The sequence below is a fragment of the Sapajus apella genome, unplaced genomic scaffold (genome assembly GCF_009761245.1).
Source record: "Sapajus apella isolate SASKATOON/1434 unplaced genomic scaffold, GSC_monkey_1.0 scaffold24, whole genome shotgun sequence".
In the NCBI taxonomy this organism is placed as follows: domain Eukaryota; kingdom Metazoa; phylum Chordata; class Mammalia; order Primates; family Cebidae; genus Sapajus; species Sapajus apella.
In genome coordinates this window covers 16,458,697-16,479,207 of record NW_022436964.1, presented here as the reverse complement: position 1 = coordinate 16,479,207, position 20,511 = coordinate 16,458,697, and the positions used below count along the sequence as shown (strand labels likewise).

General features: G+C 38.3%; 1 protein-coding gene across 3 annotated transcripts in view; it reads left to right on the top strand.

Annotated features, from left to right (window-relative positions):
• PGM5 (phosphoglucomutase 5) overlaps positions 1 to 20,511 on the top strand; it is a 175,004-nt gene that overhangs the window by 6,852 nt on the left and 147,641 nt on the right. For 2 of the 3 annotated variants that reach the window (XM_032290966.1, XM_032290967.1), the window contains exons 2-3: positions 12,792 to 12,954; positions 19,418 to 19,564. In XM_032290966.1, coding sequence (XP_032146857.1) covers positions 12,792 to 12,954; positions 19,418 to 19,564 — 310 coding nt within the window. The remainder of the gene's footprint in view (positions 1 to 12,791; positions 12,955 to 19,417; positions 19,565 to 20,511) is intronic. The other variant, XM_032290968.1, reaches the window with a different exon arrangement.

Genomic DNA, 20,511 nt, shown 5'->3' with positions numbered 1-20,511 from the left:
GACAAGAGTTTATTCTACTTGACAAAACATGTACCACATACTGGAAGGACAGTTTTACAACAAATATTTAATATCTATGGTATGTAAAAAGGTTTTCCAAATCAATAAGAAAGTTCAAACAATTCAATACAAATACTGTCAATAATAACAACACATGAACAGGTGGCCAACCTTATTGGTAACCAGAGAAATAGAAATTAAAACAATCCATCAACTTGTAAAAAAGATGAAATTACCCAGAGTTGGTGTAGGTGTTGGAAAATTGTCATGTTTGTATACTGTTCATAGAAGTTAAATTGACACAACTTTTGGTTAGGCAATTTGGAAGTATATATCTAAACTAATAGAGTAGTTGTCTAATAACCCAGGAATCTCTTAATCTAAGAATCTATCCTGTAGATTTTCTAGAACAAATGTACAAACTTCTGTGTACAAGGGTACTCACTGCAGCATTTTGCTAAGGAAAAACTCAGAAAAAAATCTATATGTTCAACACTAGAGAACAGGTACATAATTTATGACACAACCACACAGTATACACCATTAAAATAAAGGATGTACATTTATATGTAGTAAGAAAAAGATGTGAATGATAGCTTGTTGGTGAAGAAAAAGCAATGACTAGAGTATTGTGTTTTTCTTTGTCTAATGTAGACATAGAACATAAGATAGAAAGAACATACTCCAGTGAACAGTGGATAGATCTTGGGGGCAGAGGGTTTGTAATGGGAAAGGAGAGTCCCTTTTCCTTTCTATTCCATATACATTTCTGAATTTAAAAGATCATACATGCATATGCATTACCTTCAACATTAAAACAATAATGAAGACAAAAAGAGACGCTCTGGATTTGAATCATGATACTACCACTTGCAACTTATTTGCTGTGGGGAAGTCACCTAGCCTCCTGGGGTCTGTTTCCTCATTTATAAAAATAAGGAAAGTAACAATACTTGTCTACATATCTTCCAGGGTTGTGGGGAGTATTGAATGTGTTAATGGGTCACAGCATTGTGAATTATTTTATTTATTCATATAATACAATTATTACCAAAATATTTTGCTCTGATTAAAATAAAAGAAGTACAAGTTCATGTGTGTTTTTTAATCCTAGTAGCTTTACTAATTAGAAGGTGCCTGCTGATGTGGTGATCACTGTGGCTTTGGTACAGCTTCCTCTTGACTTTTGGCATTGCTGCATGCTGCTAGCCAAGGCTGAGGTGGCGACTGCTGAAGGTGTGATCTCCTCCCCCTCCCAGCACACACTCACACTCATGAACACACAAACACACAGGCGCATACTCTATCCCAGTACATGAAGTGGCAGCAGCTGCTCCAGTGTAGACATTCATACAACATAAAGGACTTTTTTGGCGTGGCCTGTGCATTATTTCCTGTTAAGCATGAGCTGAGTCAGTGCCATACTTTGCCATCCGAAACCTTTTTGAGGCTCAGGCTGTGTTAAGAGCAAACCCTCTCCCCCTATGCCCTCCCCACGGCCATTTACTGAAGCCAGGTCTTAATCTGCTCATTTCATGAGGGCTTTCAAACCAAATGGACTGGGCCATGTGAGAGATTACTGAAATGAACAGACCAAGCAGAGGCAAAGAGACTCCATGCTAATCTGCTGAGTCGTCTGAAAATGCACAGCTGTGGGAGCTCATGATGCTTTAAAGTACTTTGGCAGGATGTTTGTCAGAGGGCCTGTTCCTGCAGCCCTGCTGAATGTTTGGTTAGGAGGCATAATCTTTTTTTGGACAGGATCTCCCAAACGTAAAGTGATAGATGCTAATGTGGAATATAATACAGAAGATCCAGCTTGGCTGTCATAAATAACAGTAAATTGTTTAATCTTGTTGAGTTGTAAATCTATGATTGCCAGAGGTCTTTAGTTCACTGGAACGTAGTATGGGGGCAGGGGCACTTAGCAAATAGGCATTTATTATTTTCCAACCAGGCAAAAACTGGTCTGATGGAATTTATCTAAAAATGCGTACAAATGTATTTTAATTAATTGTGACAATTACTCAAGGAAAACACATGGCCCTAAAGAGACTGAGGTTTTTTTTTTTGTTCTACCTATAAATATATATGTACAGTCACATATATTCTACCTATATGTAAATAAGACAATGAATTCTTGTTTTGGAGATATATATTTATACATATCTATACAGACAGACACATAATTTCTGTCTACCTATTAAGGTGTGGTGCCAGATGGAAAGTATTTTTAAGCATTTAGATAGTTTATTCTATAGCATATGTGTGCATGCAGCTTCCCCATAAAGCTTTGTCTCTTTTCTGGATGTATTTAACAAGAGGCTACAACAGAGCCAAAATGTCAGAAATGTTTGAACATTCCATAGAAATGAAGGAGGTGTTTCCAAATGATCTATGTTTCTATGACAATAAATAGAACTTGTGTTTAGTTGGATGGATCAGGGGTAAGAAATATAAGTGGTATAAGTAAGTGTGACTATTCCAGGCAGAAGTCTACCTTGTAAGAACAGCTTTGTGCAGTGAGCTCAACAACATTGATGAGTTAGCAGCACAGCTTAGTACATAGAAGTGAGTGGTGCCAGTCTGGGGCGCAGATGGGGACAATCGAAGAAGATGCAGGTCAGGACAAGGATGCAGACATGTACCTGTCACTCACTACCATGGACTTCAGCAGCTTCTTAGTGAACGAGTTTATGATTAAAGAAGAAAGACATCATTGAAATGTAAAAATGTTACAATTAATTTGCTGCTTAATTACTGGCAAACTATATCCAGTTTTTAATTTTTGGTTAGGTTTTGTTTGTTTGTTTTTGAAACGGGGTCTCATTCTGTCATCCAGGCTGGAGTGCAGTGGTTATACTAGCTCACTGTAGCCTTAAACTCCTGGACTCAACAGAACATCATACCTCAGCCTCCCAAGAAGCTGGGACTACAGGTGCACACCATCATGGGCGGCTAATGTCTCTTATTTTTTGTAGAGACAAAATCTTGCTGTGTTTCCCAGGCTGCTCTTGAGCTTCTGGCTTCAAGCCATCCTCCTGTCTTGGCCTCTCAAAGTGCTGGGATTATAGGTATGAGTTGCCATGCCTGGCCTACATCCAGTTTAATTTATACCACATTGTGGGGTTAGTCTTCAAACATGTTTTTGTTTTACATATACGAATTTGAGGTAAAAGAACACTTTTATGTTGGTCAATAAACGATGGTACATTTAAATAATGGAAGACTATATCCATTAAAATCAGGTTGTGGAAGAATATTCAGTGACATGGAAAGACTGACTCAAGTGCAAGTGAATGTGTCGAGAGTCTGTTGGGTACTAGACACTGTAAATGGGAGCTTGGGTGTCACTTTCTTTTATCCTCCATCATGTGGTCTTTTAGATAACAAAACCGAGATACATGGGGATTTGGGATCTTGCCGAAAGTCACACAGGCAGTAGGTGGCAAAGTCAATTCTTATATTCTTTCCCATTGGACACCAAAATCTCAGCCTACCTCAGGGTACTCAACTCTGCTTTCTTGACCCAGACCCAGGTAGACCCACTGGACACTTGTAGTTCTTATCCTGGGATCCAGTTGGGGTGGTCACTTCATAAACTGGCAACAAGTGGGCCAGACTCTATACCTTAAAGATTTCAGAGCACTTCCTATGCACTGAAGTTACCTAATTACCAGGAAGGACATACTTCCAATTTTCACTACCTCTATTTTGTATCCAAGGAAGGTTAGATTTCTTGATCTTCTCAATGAAATCTTGAGAAATGGGTCCAATTGAAGAACAGAACTTGGGCCACACTTCTAGATGCCTGTGACTTTTCTGCACTTGTTCAGATATTAGGAATTGAATGTGAAATCCATGTTGGGTTGGTGCTAATGAGCACTCATCTCTCTCTCCAGCCCCGAGCATGTGTGTAAAGACTTCCAGAGGTACGGGAAGTTGAGGATGAGCTCTCTTGCTCCCATCTGGTCTCCATGTAACAAATCACATAACTGCACAATTATCCAAATGCAAATGAAGAAGTCCCTTGATGTTTGGATAACCACATTCATGCCTTGAGTTTGTTATTTCTTGAAATTGCACTTACCCACCTCCTATTTACCCATGCACAATACTACTTAAGGGCTGGCACTCTGCAACCCATTGCAGCTTGGCTTTGGGGTTCCTTCCAGTGTCTTGTTTTTGTTTTAAACCAAGAAGACAGAAAACAGGCATCTTTATGTATATGGCTTGCTACAGCACTTCGTAGATGAACATCGTGGAGGCTATGTGGTCCTGGAGAACGCTTCCTCTGTGAAGCATCAAGGAAGTTTCTGTTAATTGTCTCTCCACTCTCTCAATTTACTTTGGGAATGATAGGGTTATAACACAGTGAGCAGAGGGAACTGGGGAATGTCATGCTCAATTTTTCTCTTGTTTTCTTACATGGCATTTAAAGCTAAAAGAGAATCACAAAGGGTAAGTCTGATTTAAGGGAGTTCACACATGAAAGCAATCATGCTTTCATTAGTGGTGTGTCACAGGGAAAGCTGATTTGGAGTCAAAATTCTGCACCTACCCCGAGATTTTAGCCTGAGGGTTTAAATATTACCTCGTTGCTCTCTAGGACTTTAATTTGAGCTAATTAGAAACCGAACTCATACTAAATCTAATTTAGAAGAGAAATTGTTGATGTTCTGAAGAAAAAGAGCTGTCAGAAATAAGATCATTAAAAAAACCATAGTAGTATATGGCACATTAAAGGAATAAAGTGCTGGGAGAAAGCTTTTATAGCATAACGTTTTATCTTTCTTGGGACACTGGTCTAAGGCATATGAAAGGGCATATTGATTCCCTTGGCACCTGCTATGCAGGTGAAAAAGCCCAATGACATAATCTAGGTGAGGTTTAAGGCTTGATGGAAGGCATTGGTGCCATTAGAAGGACAGACACAGAGAGATCTTAAATAATGGCATTGTGGGGAATGATAATTGCACACTCCTTTCTACTAGGTCTTCATTTCCTCAAGCATTTACAAGTCACGGCTGGGCAGGAACCGGTTCATCCTGAGTCGGTCTGTCTGTGTGATTGGGAATGTGTATGCATCACAGATGTGTCTGCAGGGGTTTGTGTGATGATGTTCATATATGTGATAGATGTGGAACCTGGCATCTGTATCTGTGTGCCTCCTATGTGCGTGTGTGAGTGACAGTGGACTTGGGTCCACTTTGCCCCCTTTTCCATGTGGAAGTTGAAGGAAATGCTACTTAGTGGCAGTAACATTCACTTGGGCGAGTCCACCTTCTGGAGGATTGGGCAAGGTTGTTCTTCTTCCAGCCAAAGCCAGACGCTATGGTGTGGGATGTTCAGTGAGGGAGCAGCAGAATGCCATGGCCTGGTCCTCCCTGGGCTGCGGTCTGGATTTCATTCAGGAATGAAAGTCAGATGTTGCGAGCTTCAATGCTGTAAACAAAATTAAGGCTAATTGTGTAAGTAGACCATCTTTTCCTTGCAAGGTAGCAGCCTGCTGCATTGACAGAGGGTAGTATTTCTAGGACTTTTTCAGAGAGTAAAATGGTAGTTTAAGGGATAATCTGCTGTGAATTTTAAATGTTGTAGGGGGTTGTGGGATTTGGGGAAGACAGTAGAATAATTTGTGTCATGGTTAATTTAACAAAGAGTTTTTGTTGGTAGAATCTGATCTTTGGTGGATTTTAACAACCTCCTCTTCCTTGGCTTTTCAGATAAAGACATGGAGCCTCAGAGAAGTAAAATGTTTGACTTTATGTCAGATGGTAGAGCCAAGACTCATACCTAGGCGTTTTTTTTTTTTTTTTTTTTTGAGGGGGATTTTTGCTGTGTTGCCCAGGCTAGAGTACAGTGGCACGATCTTGGCTCACTATAACCTCTGCCTCCTGGATTCAAGTGATTCTCCTGCCTTAGCCTTCTGAGTATTTGGGACTATAGGCACATACCACCACACCTGGCTAATTTTTGTATTTTTAGTAAAGACGGGTTTTCACCATGTTGTTCAGGCTGGTCTCAAACTCCTGACCTCGTGATCTGCCTGCGTTGGACTCCCAAAGTGCTGGGGTTACATGTGCGAGCCACTGTGCCCAGCCATGCCTGTGCCTTTTAACTTCAAGTTGAATGCTTTTTCTTTATATAAAAGGGCTTCCAAAAGTTATACATTTTTTACCAATGACTAGATTTTGAAAGCATGCCTTGTCTGATGACATTTATCCTGGCCTAATTGGAAGAGAAAGGGTGAGCAGAAGAGAAGACATAGACACACAGAAGAAAGTGATGTGAAGACAGAGGCAGAGATTGGAGTGATGTGACACAAGCTCAGAAATATGTGGAGCCACCAGAGACTGGAAGAGGCAAGGGAGGATCCTCCCCTAGAGTGATCCAATGAGGCAGGCCCCTGCTGACACCTTGCTTTTGGACTTCTGGCCTCCAGGACTAGGAGGGAATAAATTTTAGTTGCTTTTAGCCACTAAGTTTATGGCAGTTTGTTATAGCAACCTTATGAAGCTAATGCAAACTTCGTATTAGGTTACAAATTTTGTATTCATTTCCTAGAACTCCAGTAACAAATTAGCACATATCTGGTGGCTTAAAACCACAGAAACTTATTATTTCACAGTCCTGGAGGCCAGAAATCAAAATCAAGGTGTTGGCACAGACATACTTCATAGATGCTCTAGGGAGAGTTGGTTCCCTGCCTCTTCCAGCTTCTGGCGGCAGAATGCATTCCCTGGCTTCCCGGGCTTGTGGCTGCCTTACTCCAGTCTTTGCATCTGTCTTCATATCTCTTCTTGTTTGTGTCTATTCTAGCAGAGTACAAAGTACGACACCTTCCATGATGGAAGTGGCCCAAATCGCCCAATCTGCCACCAGGTAGCTGGCTGATCATGTAGGGAATGGTACCACAGGGAGACTCAGTATTGGCAGTGGCCATAGCCAGGTCAGCCTTGGTGGGTGAAAGTCCATGTTGTCGAGCCCATGCATAACCATCATGGCATTGGTATTAGACCGTTCTTGCATTGCTATAAAGAAATACCTGAGGCTGGGTAATTTACAAATAAAAGAGGTTTAGTTAGCTCATGGTTCTGAAGACTGTACAAGCCTGGTGCCAGCATCTGCTTGGCTTCTGGTGAGGCCTCAGAAGCTTTCACTCATGGCAGACAAGAAAGTGGGAGCAGGCACACCACACAGCAAGATTGGGAGCAAGAGAACCAGGGGGAAGGTGCCACATAATTTTAAACAAGCAGATCTCGTGTGAATTCAGAGTGAGAACACACCACCAAGGGCATGGTGCTAAACCATTCAAGAGGGATTTACCCTATGATCTAAACACCTCCCACTGGGCCCCACCTCCAACACTAGGGATTACATTTCAACGTGAGATTTGAAGGAGACAAACATCTAAACCATATCAGCCACTTTGCTTATGAGCCCATTGGACAGTGACAGGAGTGGCTGGGGGAAAGACACTCATTGACACCCACAGGATTGGTCATCCTATTATTAAAATCCTCCTCTGCCCAGGTCACTTTGGTGAGTGTCCATATGGGACACACATATCTTCACAATTTTCCATGTCTTACCTTGGAAGCCCCATCACCCACTCTCTCACATCTCCTCCAGTACTTATCCCTCAGATGATAGGACAATGTCCAGCAATACGTCTTCTCTCTGGTATTGATGGGTTAATGAGCATCTCACGTAGGGAAAATTTCCAGATATCTAGAATTCGATTTTCTGTTAATTCTTCAATTATAACTAAAATATTTCAGGTTGAAATTTTATTCAATTGTAATTACTCACTTTAACCTTCTTAAACAGAATATAAATTACCTTTTTAAAAATAACAGAAATTTAATAAGATAAAAATTTATAATCTCTCCTACTTAACAAACTTTGAAGGTTTATTTCTGTATTTTTCTAAGTCCTTTCCCCAAAGTGTACATAATTTGATATTGTAATAATGTAAAATAATTTTGTATTTGACATTTTTGATTTAGCATGAAAGTATCGTTTATGTTTCTTTCGCTACCACTCGAGAAAATATGGGTGATTGTAACAAACCTGAAATGTAGGCAATTTTTATTGCCTTAAAAACAATAGAATGTTATTTCTCACTCACATGATAGTCTTTTTTTTTCCCTTTATTTTATTGCATTTTAGGTTTTGGGGTACATGTGAAGAACATGCAAGATTGTTGCATAGGTACACATGTGGCAGTGTGATTTTCTGCCTTCCTCCCCATCACCTACATCTGGCATCTCTCCTCTTGCTATCTCTCCCCAACTCCCCACCCCCCACGGTCCCTCCCCTATTTCCCCCCAACTGACCTCAGTGTGTAGTGCTCCCCTCCCTGTGTCCATGTGTTCTCATTGTTCAACACCCGCCTATGAGTGAGAACATGCGGTATTTGATCTCCTGCTCTTCTGTCAGTTTGCTGAGAATGATGGTTTCCAGGTTATAGTCTAATGAGTATGTCCCTTGGGGACAAAGACTCTTGTCTACCAAATGGGATGGGGACCCAGGTCTTTTTCCTCTAGTAACTCTGGCATTTACTGGAGCCACATGATTACCTGTACTGAATCTGTAGAAAGAGAAATAAGCAGTATAGAATGGTATCTCTGCTTTCTGACATCCTCAGCCACATGATTACCTGCATTGAATCTGTAGAAAGAGAAATAAGCAGTGTAGAGGTGATATCTCTGCTTTCTGAAATCCTCACACATTACTTCTGTTCTCATTCTCATGCTAGTTGATCGCCCATGATCCAAATGTATCATGTGGCCACACCTAGATGTAAGGGTGGTTTGGAAAATGTAGCCCCTGGCTGGGCAGCTGTTCTTCAGCATTGACTCTGTGCAATGGAAATACATTGCACGTTTTTACGAACTGCTAACCCAGTATGTCACTGCTCTACAATCTTCAAAGTTTTTCCTTTAAATGGCTCAATAGAGAGAAAATTTTGAACCAAATTTACAAATATTTTTCAGATTCCTGATTCTCCAGACTTGTTACTTGAGGGCAGTGACTAAATTATATTCAGTTCTATATCAGAAGTTTCTTCCATATTGCCTGTTTCGTGGTAGATACTCAATAAAATGAGTTGAATGACTATATAAATGTTAGCAAGAGCATATGGAAAATAATGTATCATGGCTTTGGATAATAGTATGGGTGTAATTATTGTCCTTTCTCTTTCCTGACTTGATTAATGGCACCACTATCCATTAAGTTATTACAAGTAGAAAGCTGAGATGATTCTTGATTCCTTTGCTCACTGCTTCTATATTAGTAACTTATTGCAGTGTAATAAATTACCATGAAACTTAGTGACTTAGTCAGGGCTCGATGGGGGCTAGAGGATCCACTGCAAGATGGCCCAGTCCCTTGGCTGGCAAGGTGGTGCTGGCTGTTAGTCTCCCATCTCATCCTTCTCCTTTTGCTTCTGCCACTCTTCAAGGTGTTTTTCCCAGGGCAGCCATTCATCATTCATTCTTTTTTTTCCCATCAATTAATTCAATAGATATTTATTGTATACTTACCACATACCAGATTTGTTCTAGGTTCTTTGGATATAGCAGTGAAAAAAAAAAAAAAAACACAGTACTTGGGTCTTATATACAATGGAGAAATAAACATATAATGTGGAAAATTAGATGGTAATGTTTGTGAGCACATATATTTACTCTCTCTCTCAGTTTCTGTGAGACAGGAGATGGGTAGTCTGGCTTGGGAACTCACATGAGGGCACAGTTACATGTTGGTATTGCTTTGGTCATATGAAGGCTTGGCGGGTGCTGGAGGATCCATTGTGAGATGCTCAGTCCCTTGGCTGGCAAATGGTGCTGGCTGTTGTTGGCAGGTCTTCCTTCATCTTCACGGGCTTCTTGAGTGTCCTGATGACATGGAGGCTGGCATCTTACAGAATGAGCCAACCAAGAGAGCAGGGCACAAGTGTCCATGCCATTTATGGCCTCACTGTGGTTACACACAATCACTTCCGCGATATGTACTGACTACCCGATCTGCACCATTCAGTGTGGGAGGGGACCACACAAAGGCACAAATACCAAAAGACAAGGACACTGGGGCCATTTTGGAGGCTGTTTACCACAGCTCCCCTCTTCCATATTCCAGTCCACCTGCATATTCTGTTCATCCTCCTGCCAAAAATATATCTCAAACAAAGTAACTTATTTTCATTTCTGTTGGCTCTAGCCTAGTCTAAGATACTATAACACTAAACTTGATTACTCTCCCATCTGATCTTCCTCTTTCTGTATTTCTCCCAGAGAAGCTATTCATCATTCTTTCATTTTTCTCCATTAATCAATTCAACAAATATTTATTGTACGCTTACCGCATGCCAGATTTGTTTTAAGATCTTGGGATATAGTAGTGGAAAAAAAAAAAAAAAAAAAAAAAAAAAAGAACCAGTCCTTGGGTCTTACATACAGTGGTACAATAAACAAATAATATGAAGTATATGAGACGGTAATATATGTGATACAGAAAATTAGAGCAGGGTGAAGGAAATAGGAAGCAATAGAGAAGTTAGGGACTTCTGGCTATTGTATTAGATAGGACTAACAAGGGTGCTATCTCTGATTAGCTTTCATTGAAACAGAAACCCAAAGGACTTTAGAGGACAGATATATTAATATCTGAGCAAGTATTCTAAGCAGAGGAGCAAGAAAATGCAAAGGCCCTGAGGCAAGATCATGTTTGGCTTATTTGAAGAATAGCTGTTCTGTTCCCTTGTGGCTGGAACAGAAGAGGGAGGGCAGTGGAGGATGGTAGGTGAAGGGGTCAGATTATGTAGGGCCTTGTAGACTATGATGAAGACTTTGGCTCTGTTTTGGGTGGGTGGGGGACAAGGAAAGCTATTAGAATGTTTTAGTGACTTGATGTGACTTACTTTTTAATAGGACCATTTGGGCTGCTCAGCCCGTGATGTTTAAAAATGCAATCATGTCACTTCCACTGTTTAAAACCTTTCAATGGATTCCCATTGTACTTAGAATAAAATCTAAGCTCCCTTAGCTGTCATTATTATGTTATTATTAAAATTGACACTCCTTTATTACAGCAGTCGAATTCCTTCCTAATATGTACCCCACTAGTAACTATTATTATCATTGCTTGTTTATAATCTGTCTCCTCTACTTGAAAATATTTACCCTGCAGATCTTGTAGATTTCCATACAAAATCAACCCAAGGCTGCTTTGTTTTTGAGCTTGTGTCTGGGTGTGCATGTGTTTTTTAATCTCTTGTATCTCTTTTTCCCCTGATCTCCCTGATGGTTATATTTGGTCAGTGACTGACCTCTAGCAATGATGGTGCCAGGGCAACTTTGCTGTTGGACTGTATGTCAAAGTTTGTCTTGGCTTGTGGGTTATATCAGTACTTGTTGAATGAATTATCTGGGAAGAGAGGAGAAGATCTTATTAAAATACAGATTCTTATTTGGTAGGCCTTGGGTGGGCCTTGAGGTTCTGCACTTCTTTTTCTTTTCTTTCTTTCTTTTTCTTTTTTGAGACAGAGTCTCACTCTGCCACAGAGGCTGGAGTGCATTGGCGTGATCTTGGCTCACTGCAACCTCAGCCTCCCAGGTTCAAGCAATTCTCCCACTTCAGCCTCTCGAGTAGCTGGGACTACAGGCATGCACCCCCATACTTGACTAATTTTTGTATTTTTAGTAGAGATAGGGTTTTACCATGTTGGCCAGGCTGGTCTTGAACTCTGGATCTCCGGTGATCTGCCTGCCTCAGCCTCCCAAAGTGCTGGGATTTCAGGTGTGAGCCACCACACCCAGTTGAGGTTCTGCATTTCTATCAAGCTTTCAGGTGATGCCCATGCTTCCAGCCCTTTGAGTAACAAGGGGGCTTGAGTAACAAGCTTGGCTGAACATTGGCATCACCTGTGGAGCTTTAAAACTACTAATGCTTGGCTTTACCCCAGAGATTGCAATATAATCTGTCTGGAATGCAGTCTGAGTACTGGGATTTTAAAAAGCTTCATAAGTGATTCTATTTTGTAGAAATATTGAGAACTACTAGGTTGGATGATATTGAATCCAATTTTAAAACAAAGTGTGGCAATAAATGTTCTTCAGGGCTGTGTTGCTGCCTTTTTAAAAAGTCAGTTTTGTAGCTATAGAAAGAATCTGGCTGCATCCATGGATGACCTCCAGATCTCAGCTTAGCATGACTGGGTAATTTCTCCAATGTAACAGAACATGCTGTCATTTAACAGCAGAAAGAGAATTTCTGCTTTCAGCAGAACAGTCATTCCTGAAGCGGACAGTTAAAATATGCCTTCAGAGGATGAAGTTGTAGTAAATTAGGCCCCTTGTACTTGTTCTAATCTGAGTTTGTTCTAAGTTAGAGGAAGTAGAAGAAGCAGAGAAGCACTCCATTTCTTTTTTCTTGTAATCTCTAGCATGCTCACATGCATAGTTTCTGAGTCAGTACAAAACTAAGAACTTCTTGTGTGATTCAAGCTAACCCCTCAGTTATCAAAAGCAGATGTTTCAAACTACTGAAGATCAATGAGCCATATCCTATTTACAGGTTAATAATTGACTGCCAGATGTGAGTGCTCCAAATGGTTTTAGAGACATCAGATAAGATAGACAATGTCAGAGTTACCCCTACCCTGCCTCCCCTAATCTAAAGCCCACTTTGTTTCTTTTATCAAGTGATTGACTATATGTTAACAGAGCCTGGAGCGCTTTCTATCCCATACAACTGGATTGATTTTGTTTTGGATGATTTAGATTGGACGACTGATTATTGGACAGAATGGCATCTTGTCGACACCTGCGGTCTCCTGCATTATCAGGAAGATCAAGGCAGCTGGTGGAATCATCCTAACAGCCAGCCACTGCCCTGGAGGACCAGGGGGAGAGTTTGGAGTGAAGTTTAATGTTGCCAATGGAGGTATGTGGTTCAGAATATGCCTTAATAATCATGATTTATTCCTCTTACATTATTATAGCCTTACAGCGACCCTTTGATGATAGACAGGCAAGGTGGAGAGGATCTGGCTCAGAAAAATTTAGTGAAAAGCCCAAGGTGATCCAACAAGGAAGTGGCATAATGGGCTTATGAACCCATTTGGGCAGTCTCCTGGTCCTCTGTACTCTTCAGCACAAACAACTGAATAGTTGTTGCTTATCTGATGTGGAAGGACTTGGAATTTTAAAATTAAAACACTCCCTGAAGGTTATTTAGACAATTTACCTCATTTTACAGAAGAGCAAATCAAAGCCCTGAGAGGCTGCGTTACTGCTGAAGGCCACAGGGTTGATCAGGATCAGACTAATGATTTTTAGCCCAAATCCTGGGCTTTTTCCTACAGTATTGACTTTCTCTCAGAATCGTAGAATTATTTCACTTTTTCTTATATTTACAGCAATTTACAGTTTTGGAGTTCTTAGTGGAAGGGGTGGGATATATGTATTGGGTAAATTTCTTTTAAAAATTGAATACACAAAAAGGAAGAATAATAATTAGATACCATGTACTCACTATCCTGTTTTTCTATTTTGCTTATCTTTTTTTTCTGAAGAATTTTAAAGCAAATTACAGCATGAGGACATTTCACACCTAAATATTTTTGTATGCATCTCTTAAAAAGAAAGACATATTGCTGCATGACCATATTAACATACCTAACAATAATAACACTAATTCTCTGATACCACCTGAAAGCTATAGTCAGAATTTTCAATAATCCCCAAAATGTTATTATTTATAGCTGTTTTATTCAAACCAGGATACATCTAAGGACCATGCATTTGCTTGGCAAGTCTCTTAAATCTCTTTTAATCTAGAACACTGAGTTTGCATGAATATGGGTAGGAGCCAAATTCTAACCAGCAACAGTTATCATTATAAATTATTCCTGATCCCAGGCAAAACTGTACATTCTGAAGGGAAAACTTATTATCTCCCCCTCCTTGCAGACATTTTACACATTATCCAAACAAAAAAGTGTATTCATGTTGAATATTTTAAAAAACACAACATTGTAACCACAAAGCAGAAAACTAAACCACCAAACCACAAAGTTAGACAACAATGGAGGAAGACGGAAACAAATTATCTACAAAATAACCAGAAAACGATTAGCAAAATGGCAGGAATAAGCCTTTACCTATCAATAATAACCTTGCTTATACATGGATTAGACTCTCCAATCAAAAGATATAGCATGGCTGAGTGGATTAAAAAAAGATCCAATTAGATGCTACCTACAAGAGATCCATTTTAACTTTAAGAATAGGCATATACTGAAAGTAAAGGGATAGAAGGAGATATTCCATGAAAAGAGTTACCAAAAGAGAGCAGGGATGCCTATACTTATATCAGATAAAACAGACTTCAAGTAGAAAGCTGTTCCAAGAGACAAAGAAGGTCATGATTTAATGATAAAGTGGTCAACTTATCAAGAGGACATAACAGTTGTAAATATATATGCATCCAACATGGAAGTACTTAAATATGTAAAGCAAATATTAATGGACATGAAAGAAGAAATATACAGCAATACAACAATAGTTGGGGACTTTAGTACCTCACTTGCAACAATGGAGAGATCAACCAGCCAAAAAAATTAACGAGACAACACTAAATTTGAACTACACTTTAGACCAAATGGACCTACTAGACCTATATAGAACTTTTCATCCAACAGCAGCAGAATATACATTCTTCTCTAGCATACATGGAAGATTCTCCAGGATAGACTATATATTAAGCCACAAAATAAATCTTAACAAATTCAAAAAGATTAAAATTATGTCTAGTATTATTTCTAACAACAATAATATGAAGTTAAAAATCAGTAACAGGAGGAATCTTGGAAAATTTGCAAATATGTGGAAATTAAACAACATGCTTATGAAGAACTCATGGGTCAAAGATGGGTCAAAGAAGAAATCAAGAGGGAAATTAAAAAATATTTTGAGATTAATGACCATGGAAATACAATGTATCAAAACCTACAGTATGCAGCAAAGTCAGTTCTAAGAGAGTAGTTTATAGCAAGAAATGCCTACATTAAAAAAGGAAAAAGATCTAAATAAATAGACTAAGATTATATCCCAAGGAGCTAAAGAAAGAATGAACTAAACCCAAAGTGAGCAAAAGGAAGGAAATAATGAAGATTAGAACAGAAATAAATAAAATGTAGTATAGATAAACTATAGAAAATATAAATAAAATCAAAAGTTGGTTCTTTGAAAAAAAAAATAAACAAAATCTACAAACTCCTAGCTAGACTGACTAAAAAAAGCAGACTCAAATAAATAAAATCAGAAATGAAAGCTGAGACATTGCAATAGATACCTCAGAAATAAAAATGATCATAAGGGATTATTATGAACAATTTTATGCTAACAAATTGGAGAACCTAGAAGAAATGGATAAATTTCTAGAAAAAATAACCTGTCAAGATTGAATTGGGAAGAAACAGAAAGTTTAAACACTCCAACAACAAATAAAGAAGTTGAAGAAGTGATGAAAAACTTTCCAAAATAGAAAAGCCTAAGACCAGATGGCTTCATGGCCGAATTTTGTCAAACATTCAAAGAATAATTATTACCGATACTTGTTAGGCTCTTCCAAAACTTAGAGCTACGGGGAATACTTCCAAACACATTTTATGAGGCCAGCATCACCTTGACACCTAAGCCAGACAACATATGGTAAGAAAATAAAACTTCAGGCCAATATCTCTGATAAATATTGATGAAAACCAAATTCAACAACACATCAAAGAAATTATGCATCATGACCAAGTGGGATTTATCCCTGACATACAAAAACTGGCTCAACAGAATGAAAGATAAAAACAACATGATCATATCAATTGGTGCAGGAAAGATAAAAACCACATGATCATATCAATTGGTGCAGGAAAGGCATTTGACAAAGTTCAGCATTCTTTCTTGACAAAAACTCTTAACATTTTAGGTATAGAAGGAAAGTTTCTCCGCATAATAAAGGCCATTTATGAGAAACCCACAGCTCACATCATAATCAATTGGGAACAACTGAAAACTTTTCCACAATCTAGTACATGGCAGGAATACCCACTCTTGCTATTTCTATTCAACATAGTGTTGGAAGTACTAGCAAGAACAATCAGACAAGAAAAATAAATAAAATCATCCAAATTGGAAAGGAAGAAGTAAAATTATCTCTATTTACAGATGACATGATCCTATATATAGATCATGTCGTATATAGGGATTTGGGATTTCTATATATAGAAAATCCCAAAGAGCACACACACACACACACACACTCTCTCTCTCTCTCTCTCTCTGTCTCTCTCTCTCTCTCTTTTAGAACTAATAAATGAATTCAGTAAGTTGCAGCATATAAAATCAACATACAAACATCACTAGCATTTCTATGCATAAACAATGACCCAGCTGAAAAGAATCAAGAAAAGAATCCCATTTATGATAACATCAAAAAATACTTAGAAACAAATTTTTCAAGGAGGTGAAAGATTTGTAGATTGAAAACTACAAAAGATTGATGAAAGAGATTGAACAAGATGCAAATAAATGGAAAGATATCCTGTGCTCATGGATTATGGATCAAAAGCACTAATATTATAAAAAACATTGACACTACCCAAAACAATATACAGATTTAACACAACCCCTGTCAAAATTCCAATAACATCCTTCATGGAAATGTACAAACAATACTAAAATTTGTATGGAGCCACAAAAGAAAGCAAAGTAATGGTGAGGAAAAAAAAAAGTTGGAGGTACCACACTTGCTAATTTAAAATTACATTACAAAGCTAAAGTAATCAAAACACTATGGTACTGGCATAAAAACAGAAACATAGACCATTGGAACAGAATAAAGAGCCCAGAAATAAATCAAAACATACATAGTCAACTAATTTTGAACCAGGGAACCAAGAGGACATAAGGGAGAAAGAAAAAAACAAAACCTCTTCAGTAAATGTTGGCTGGGAAAACAAAAATGCAAAAGAATGAAATTGGACCCTTATCTTACACTATATACAGAAATAAACTCAAAATGAATAAAAGACCTAAATGTAAGATCTGAAACCATAAAACTCCTAGAAGAGAACATAGGGAAAAAGTTATTTGACATTGGCCTTGGCAATGATTTCTTGGATATCACATCAAAAGCTCAGGCTACAAAAGCAAAAACAAATAAATGGGACTACAGCAAGTTAGAAAGCTTTTTAGCTTTTCCATTTTTCATTTATTTATTTTAGGCACTTTAAAATCTCTTTTTGGATATTCTTTTTTTTAGCATTTTAAAATTTGTTTTCATATGAGTGCCTATAGATGTGCCATATCCTTTAAAAAACATTTATTTTAATATATATTATAATTGTACATAGTTTTGGGGTGCATATGATGAAAGTCGAGTGGAAGATATCAAGGAACTTGGAAATTGACAAGGAATTCAGAAGTTGTTGGTGAACTCTGAAGTTATCAGCATGGATGGCTGAATGGCATCAAAGACAATTATCTAGAGAGACAGTACTTATTTTACTTTTGGAAACCTGTGTGCTTTGGTATTAAAATTCAGGGACTTGAAAATGATGGACACAGCCAAAGAACATAGTGTGGTGTCTGGAGTGTAGGGAGATATTCATGCATTGTAATCTAAAAAGCACAAAATAATGCAAAAACTAAACAAGACTACCTGTTCTTTAAGTTTTGCGAAGGGTAAAATATGGTAAGGAGTGAAATGAAGGGTTATGTTTATTTCTTTGAGGTCTTCACTTTTCCTACGTAACAAGAAAATTGTTGGTAAACTCTTCTGAGCTGTCTTCTCTCCCGCTTAATACAATAGGACTCTTGCTATTCTTTTTTATGAGCATTTATTGGGATATGGTGATGGTGCTACACTCTAAGGCAGTGCTGTCCAACAGGAAAATATTGTGAGTCACATACATACTTTAAATTTTTTAGTAGCCATGTTAAAAAAAGTGAAATTCGTCAGGCGCGGTGGCTCACACCTGTAATCCCAGCACTTTGGGAGGCCAAGGCAGGTGGATCACAAGTTCAGGAGTTTGAGACCAGCCTGGCCAACATGGTGACACCTCCATCTCTACTAAAAAATACAAAAATTAGCTGGGCGTGGTGGCGGGTGTCTGTAATCCTAGCTACTCAGGAGGCGGTGGCAGGAGAATCACTTAAAGTTGGGAGGCAGAGGTTGCAGTGAGCCAAGACTGCCCTTGCACTCCAGCCTGGGAGACAGAATGAGACTCCATCTCCAGAAGAAAAAAAAAAAAAGAGATCTAAAACAAGTGAAATTCACAATGTATTTTATTTAACCTACTATATCTACAATATTGTTATACTACATCATCATATAAAAATTAATTCAATCTACTACACTTTTCTGCTAACTCTTCAAAATTGGTGTGCATTTACAATTGCAGTGCACCTCAACTTGACTAGCCACATTTAAAGTGCTCAACAACAAAATATGGCTAGTAACTATTGTATTGGACAGTACAGTTCTACAGATTAAGATATTTAAAAAATCAAGAAACAATCTTTGTTCAGTAGAAAGTTACAGTATAGTTGACAAGTAAGATTCATACAGAAAGCTATCTGTCATTTATACCTTAGATCTTTCAATCTACTTGTTTCCCAAACTTGTTGCAAAAAAAAAAAAAAAAAAAAAACCCAAAAAACAAACTAAAATTGCTTGCATTAAGATACACAAAGTAAAAAAGAGCAAAACCCCAAAAGGTGAACAAGTATTGATTTCATGTTTAATTTATTTAAAGTCTAATACTACTTGTCAATTTGACCTTCTGAGGAAATGCATCATGTATTTTTAGTTGAGCTTCATTTTAGAAACTGGGAAGTGGCTAGAAATTGTGAGTTGGGGAAAATAATTAACTTACCCTGCTAAGCTCACACATCAATTAGGCAGCAGAGCCAGGAATAGAAAGCATAGTTTCCTCTAGGTGCACTGGGGAAACGAAACTGCAGTGTAAATCTGGAATCCCTCACTTCTGTCAAATGCATATCCTGTTTGTGTCTCATAGCCTGAATAAAGCTGATTACATAACTGGGTCTCCCTGGCAGATGTGAAACTATTTTTAGGAAAGATGTGTCATTGCTTAGAAGTGGATTAAAGCAAACAAACAAACATATGGGTTGTTAGTCTACACAGGACAGGTGAGGCTGACAAAATTTCTCCCATAGTGGATGAGTACAGTGTAAAAAATATCAAGGCTAATTGAAATGTGAACCATTGATTGTTGTTTAGAGAACAAATGAATCTTGCTCTGCCTGGTGGAGGAGGATGGTAACATTTCTCTGTTTGCAATTCATGAGACTTTTAAAAACATGTATATTTGGTGTTCAAATTTTAGGTCCTGCACCAGATGTTGTCTCAGACAAAATCTACCAGATCAGCAAAACAATTGAGGAGTATGCTATATGTCCTGATCTCCGAATTGACCTATCTCGACTAGGAAGACAAGAATTTGACCTAGAGAATAAATTCAAACCATTCCGAGGTAACAGAGAGATTTTATTTGAACAAGTCAGAGTAACCACGTGGATGGGGCTGACTGGTTTCTGTAGGGAAGTACACTCATAAAAATTATTGCATTGTCAATCTCAGGGGTGGCTCTTGATAAATATGTGTAAATTGAACATGGTGTAGAGAGAAGACATGAGAGCAGCCAAGATATTCAGAACTGGAAACTTTCAAAAACCGCTTACCAAACTTGATACCATTTTCAACATAGGAAAAGTTTTATGGTTGACTCCATTATAACATTCCAAGAATAGGCTGTAAATTGCCAAAACTTGTCTAAGCAGTTAAGGTGAAGACGCTGGAATGCCTTAGCTAGTTAAGAAGAAATGTAACAAGTCAATGGGGTTATGTATCAGCTTATTGAATGCATAATTATTGATCACCTGCCCTATACCAAGAACTGTGTTGGGAGATTTTACAAAGGAATTCAGTAACTACCAAATATATTTAGGCAAGTGATACAAAAATTAAAGAACCAAATGATATTGTAAAAAATATTATCTTATATTGTAAAGCAAATATAACTTCTACAGTACCCAGAAAATAGCTTTTTATTTTATAGATTAATTTTAAACCATATAATGACAACATTAATACCATCTATGTGCACATCATTTTTCCCCTCATGTTTTATCCAATTGCTCTTTCCTAGAAGGCATGTAATAGCAATAGATCTAACATGTTTTTCTTTTTTAGTGTTCCTATAAGCTTGAATACAGTTTCTGTTAAATAGTATCCTCATTTTAGAAGTATTTAACTTAGTCAAAAAGATGAAATACTTTGGGAGGCTGAGGCGGGTGGATCACGAGGTCAAGAGATCGAGACCATCCTGGTCCACATGGTGAAACCCCCGTCTCTAATAAAAATACAAAAAATTAGCTGGGCATGGTGGCACGTGCCTGTAATCCCAGCTACTCAGGAGGC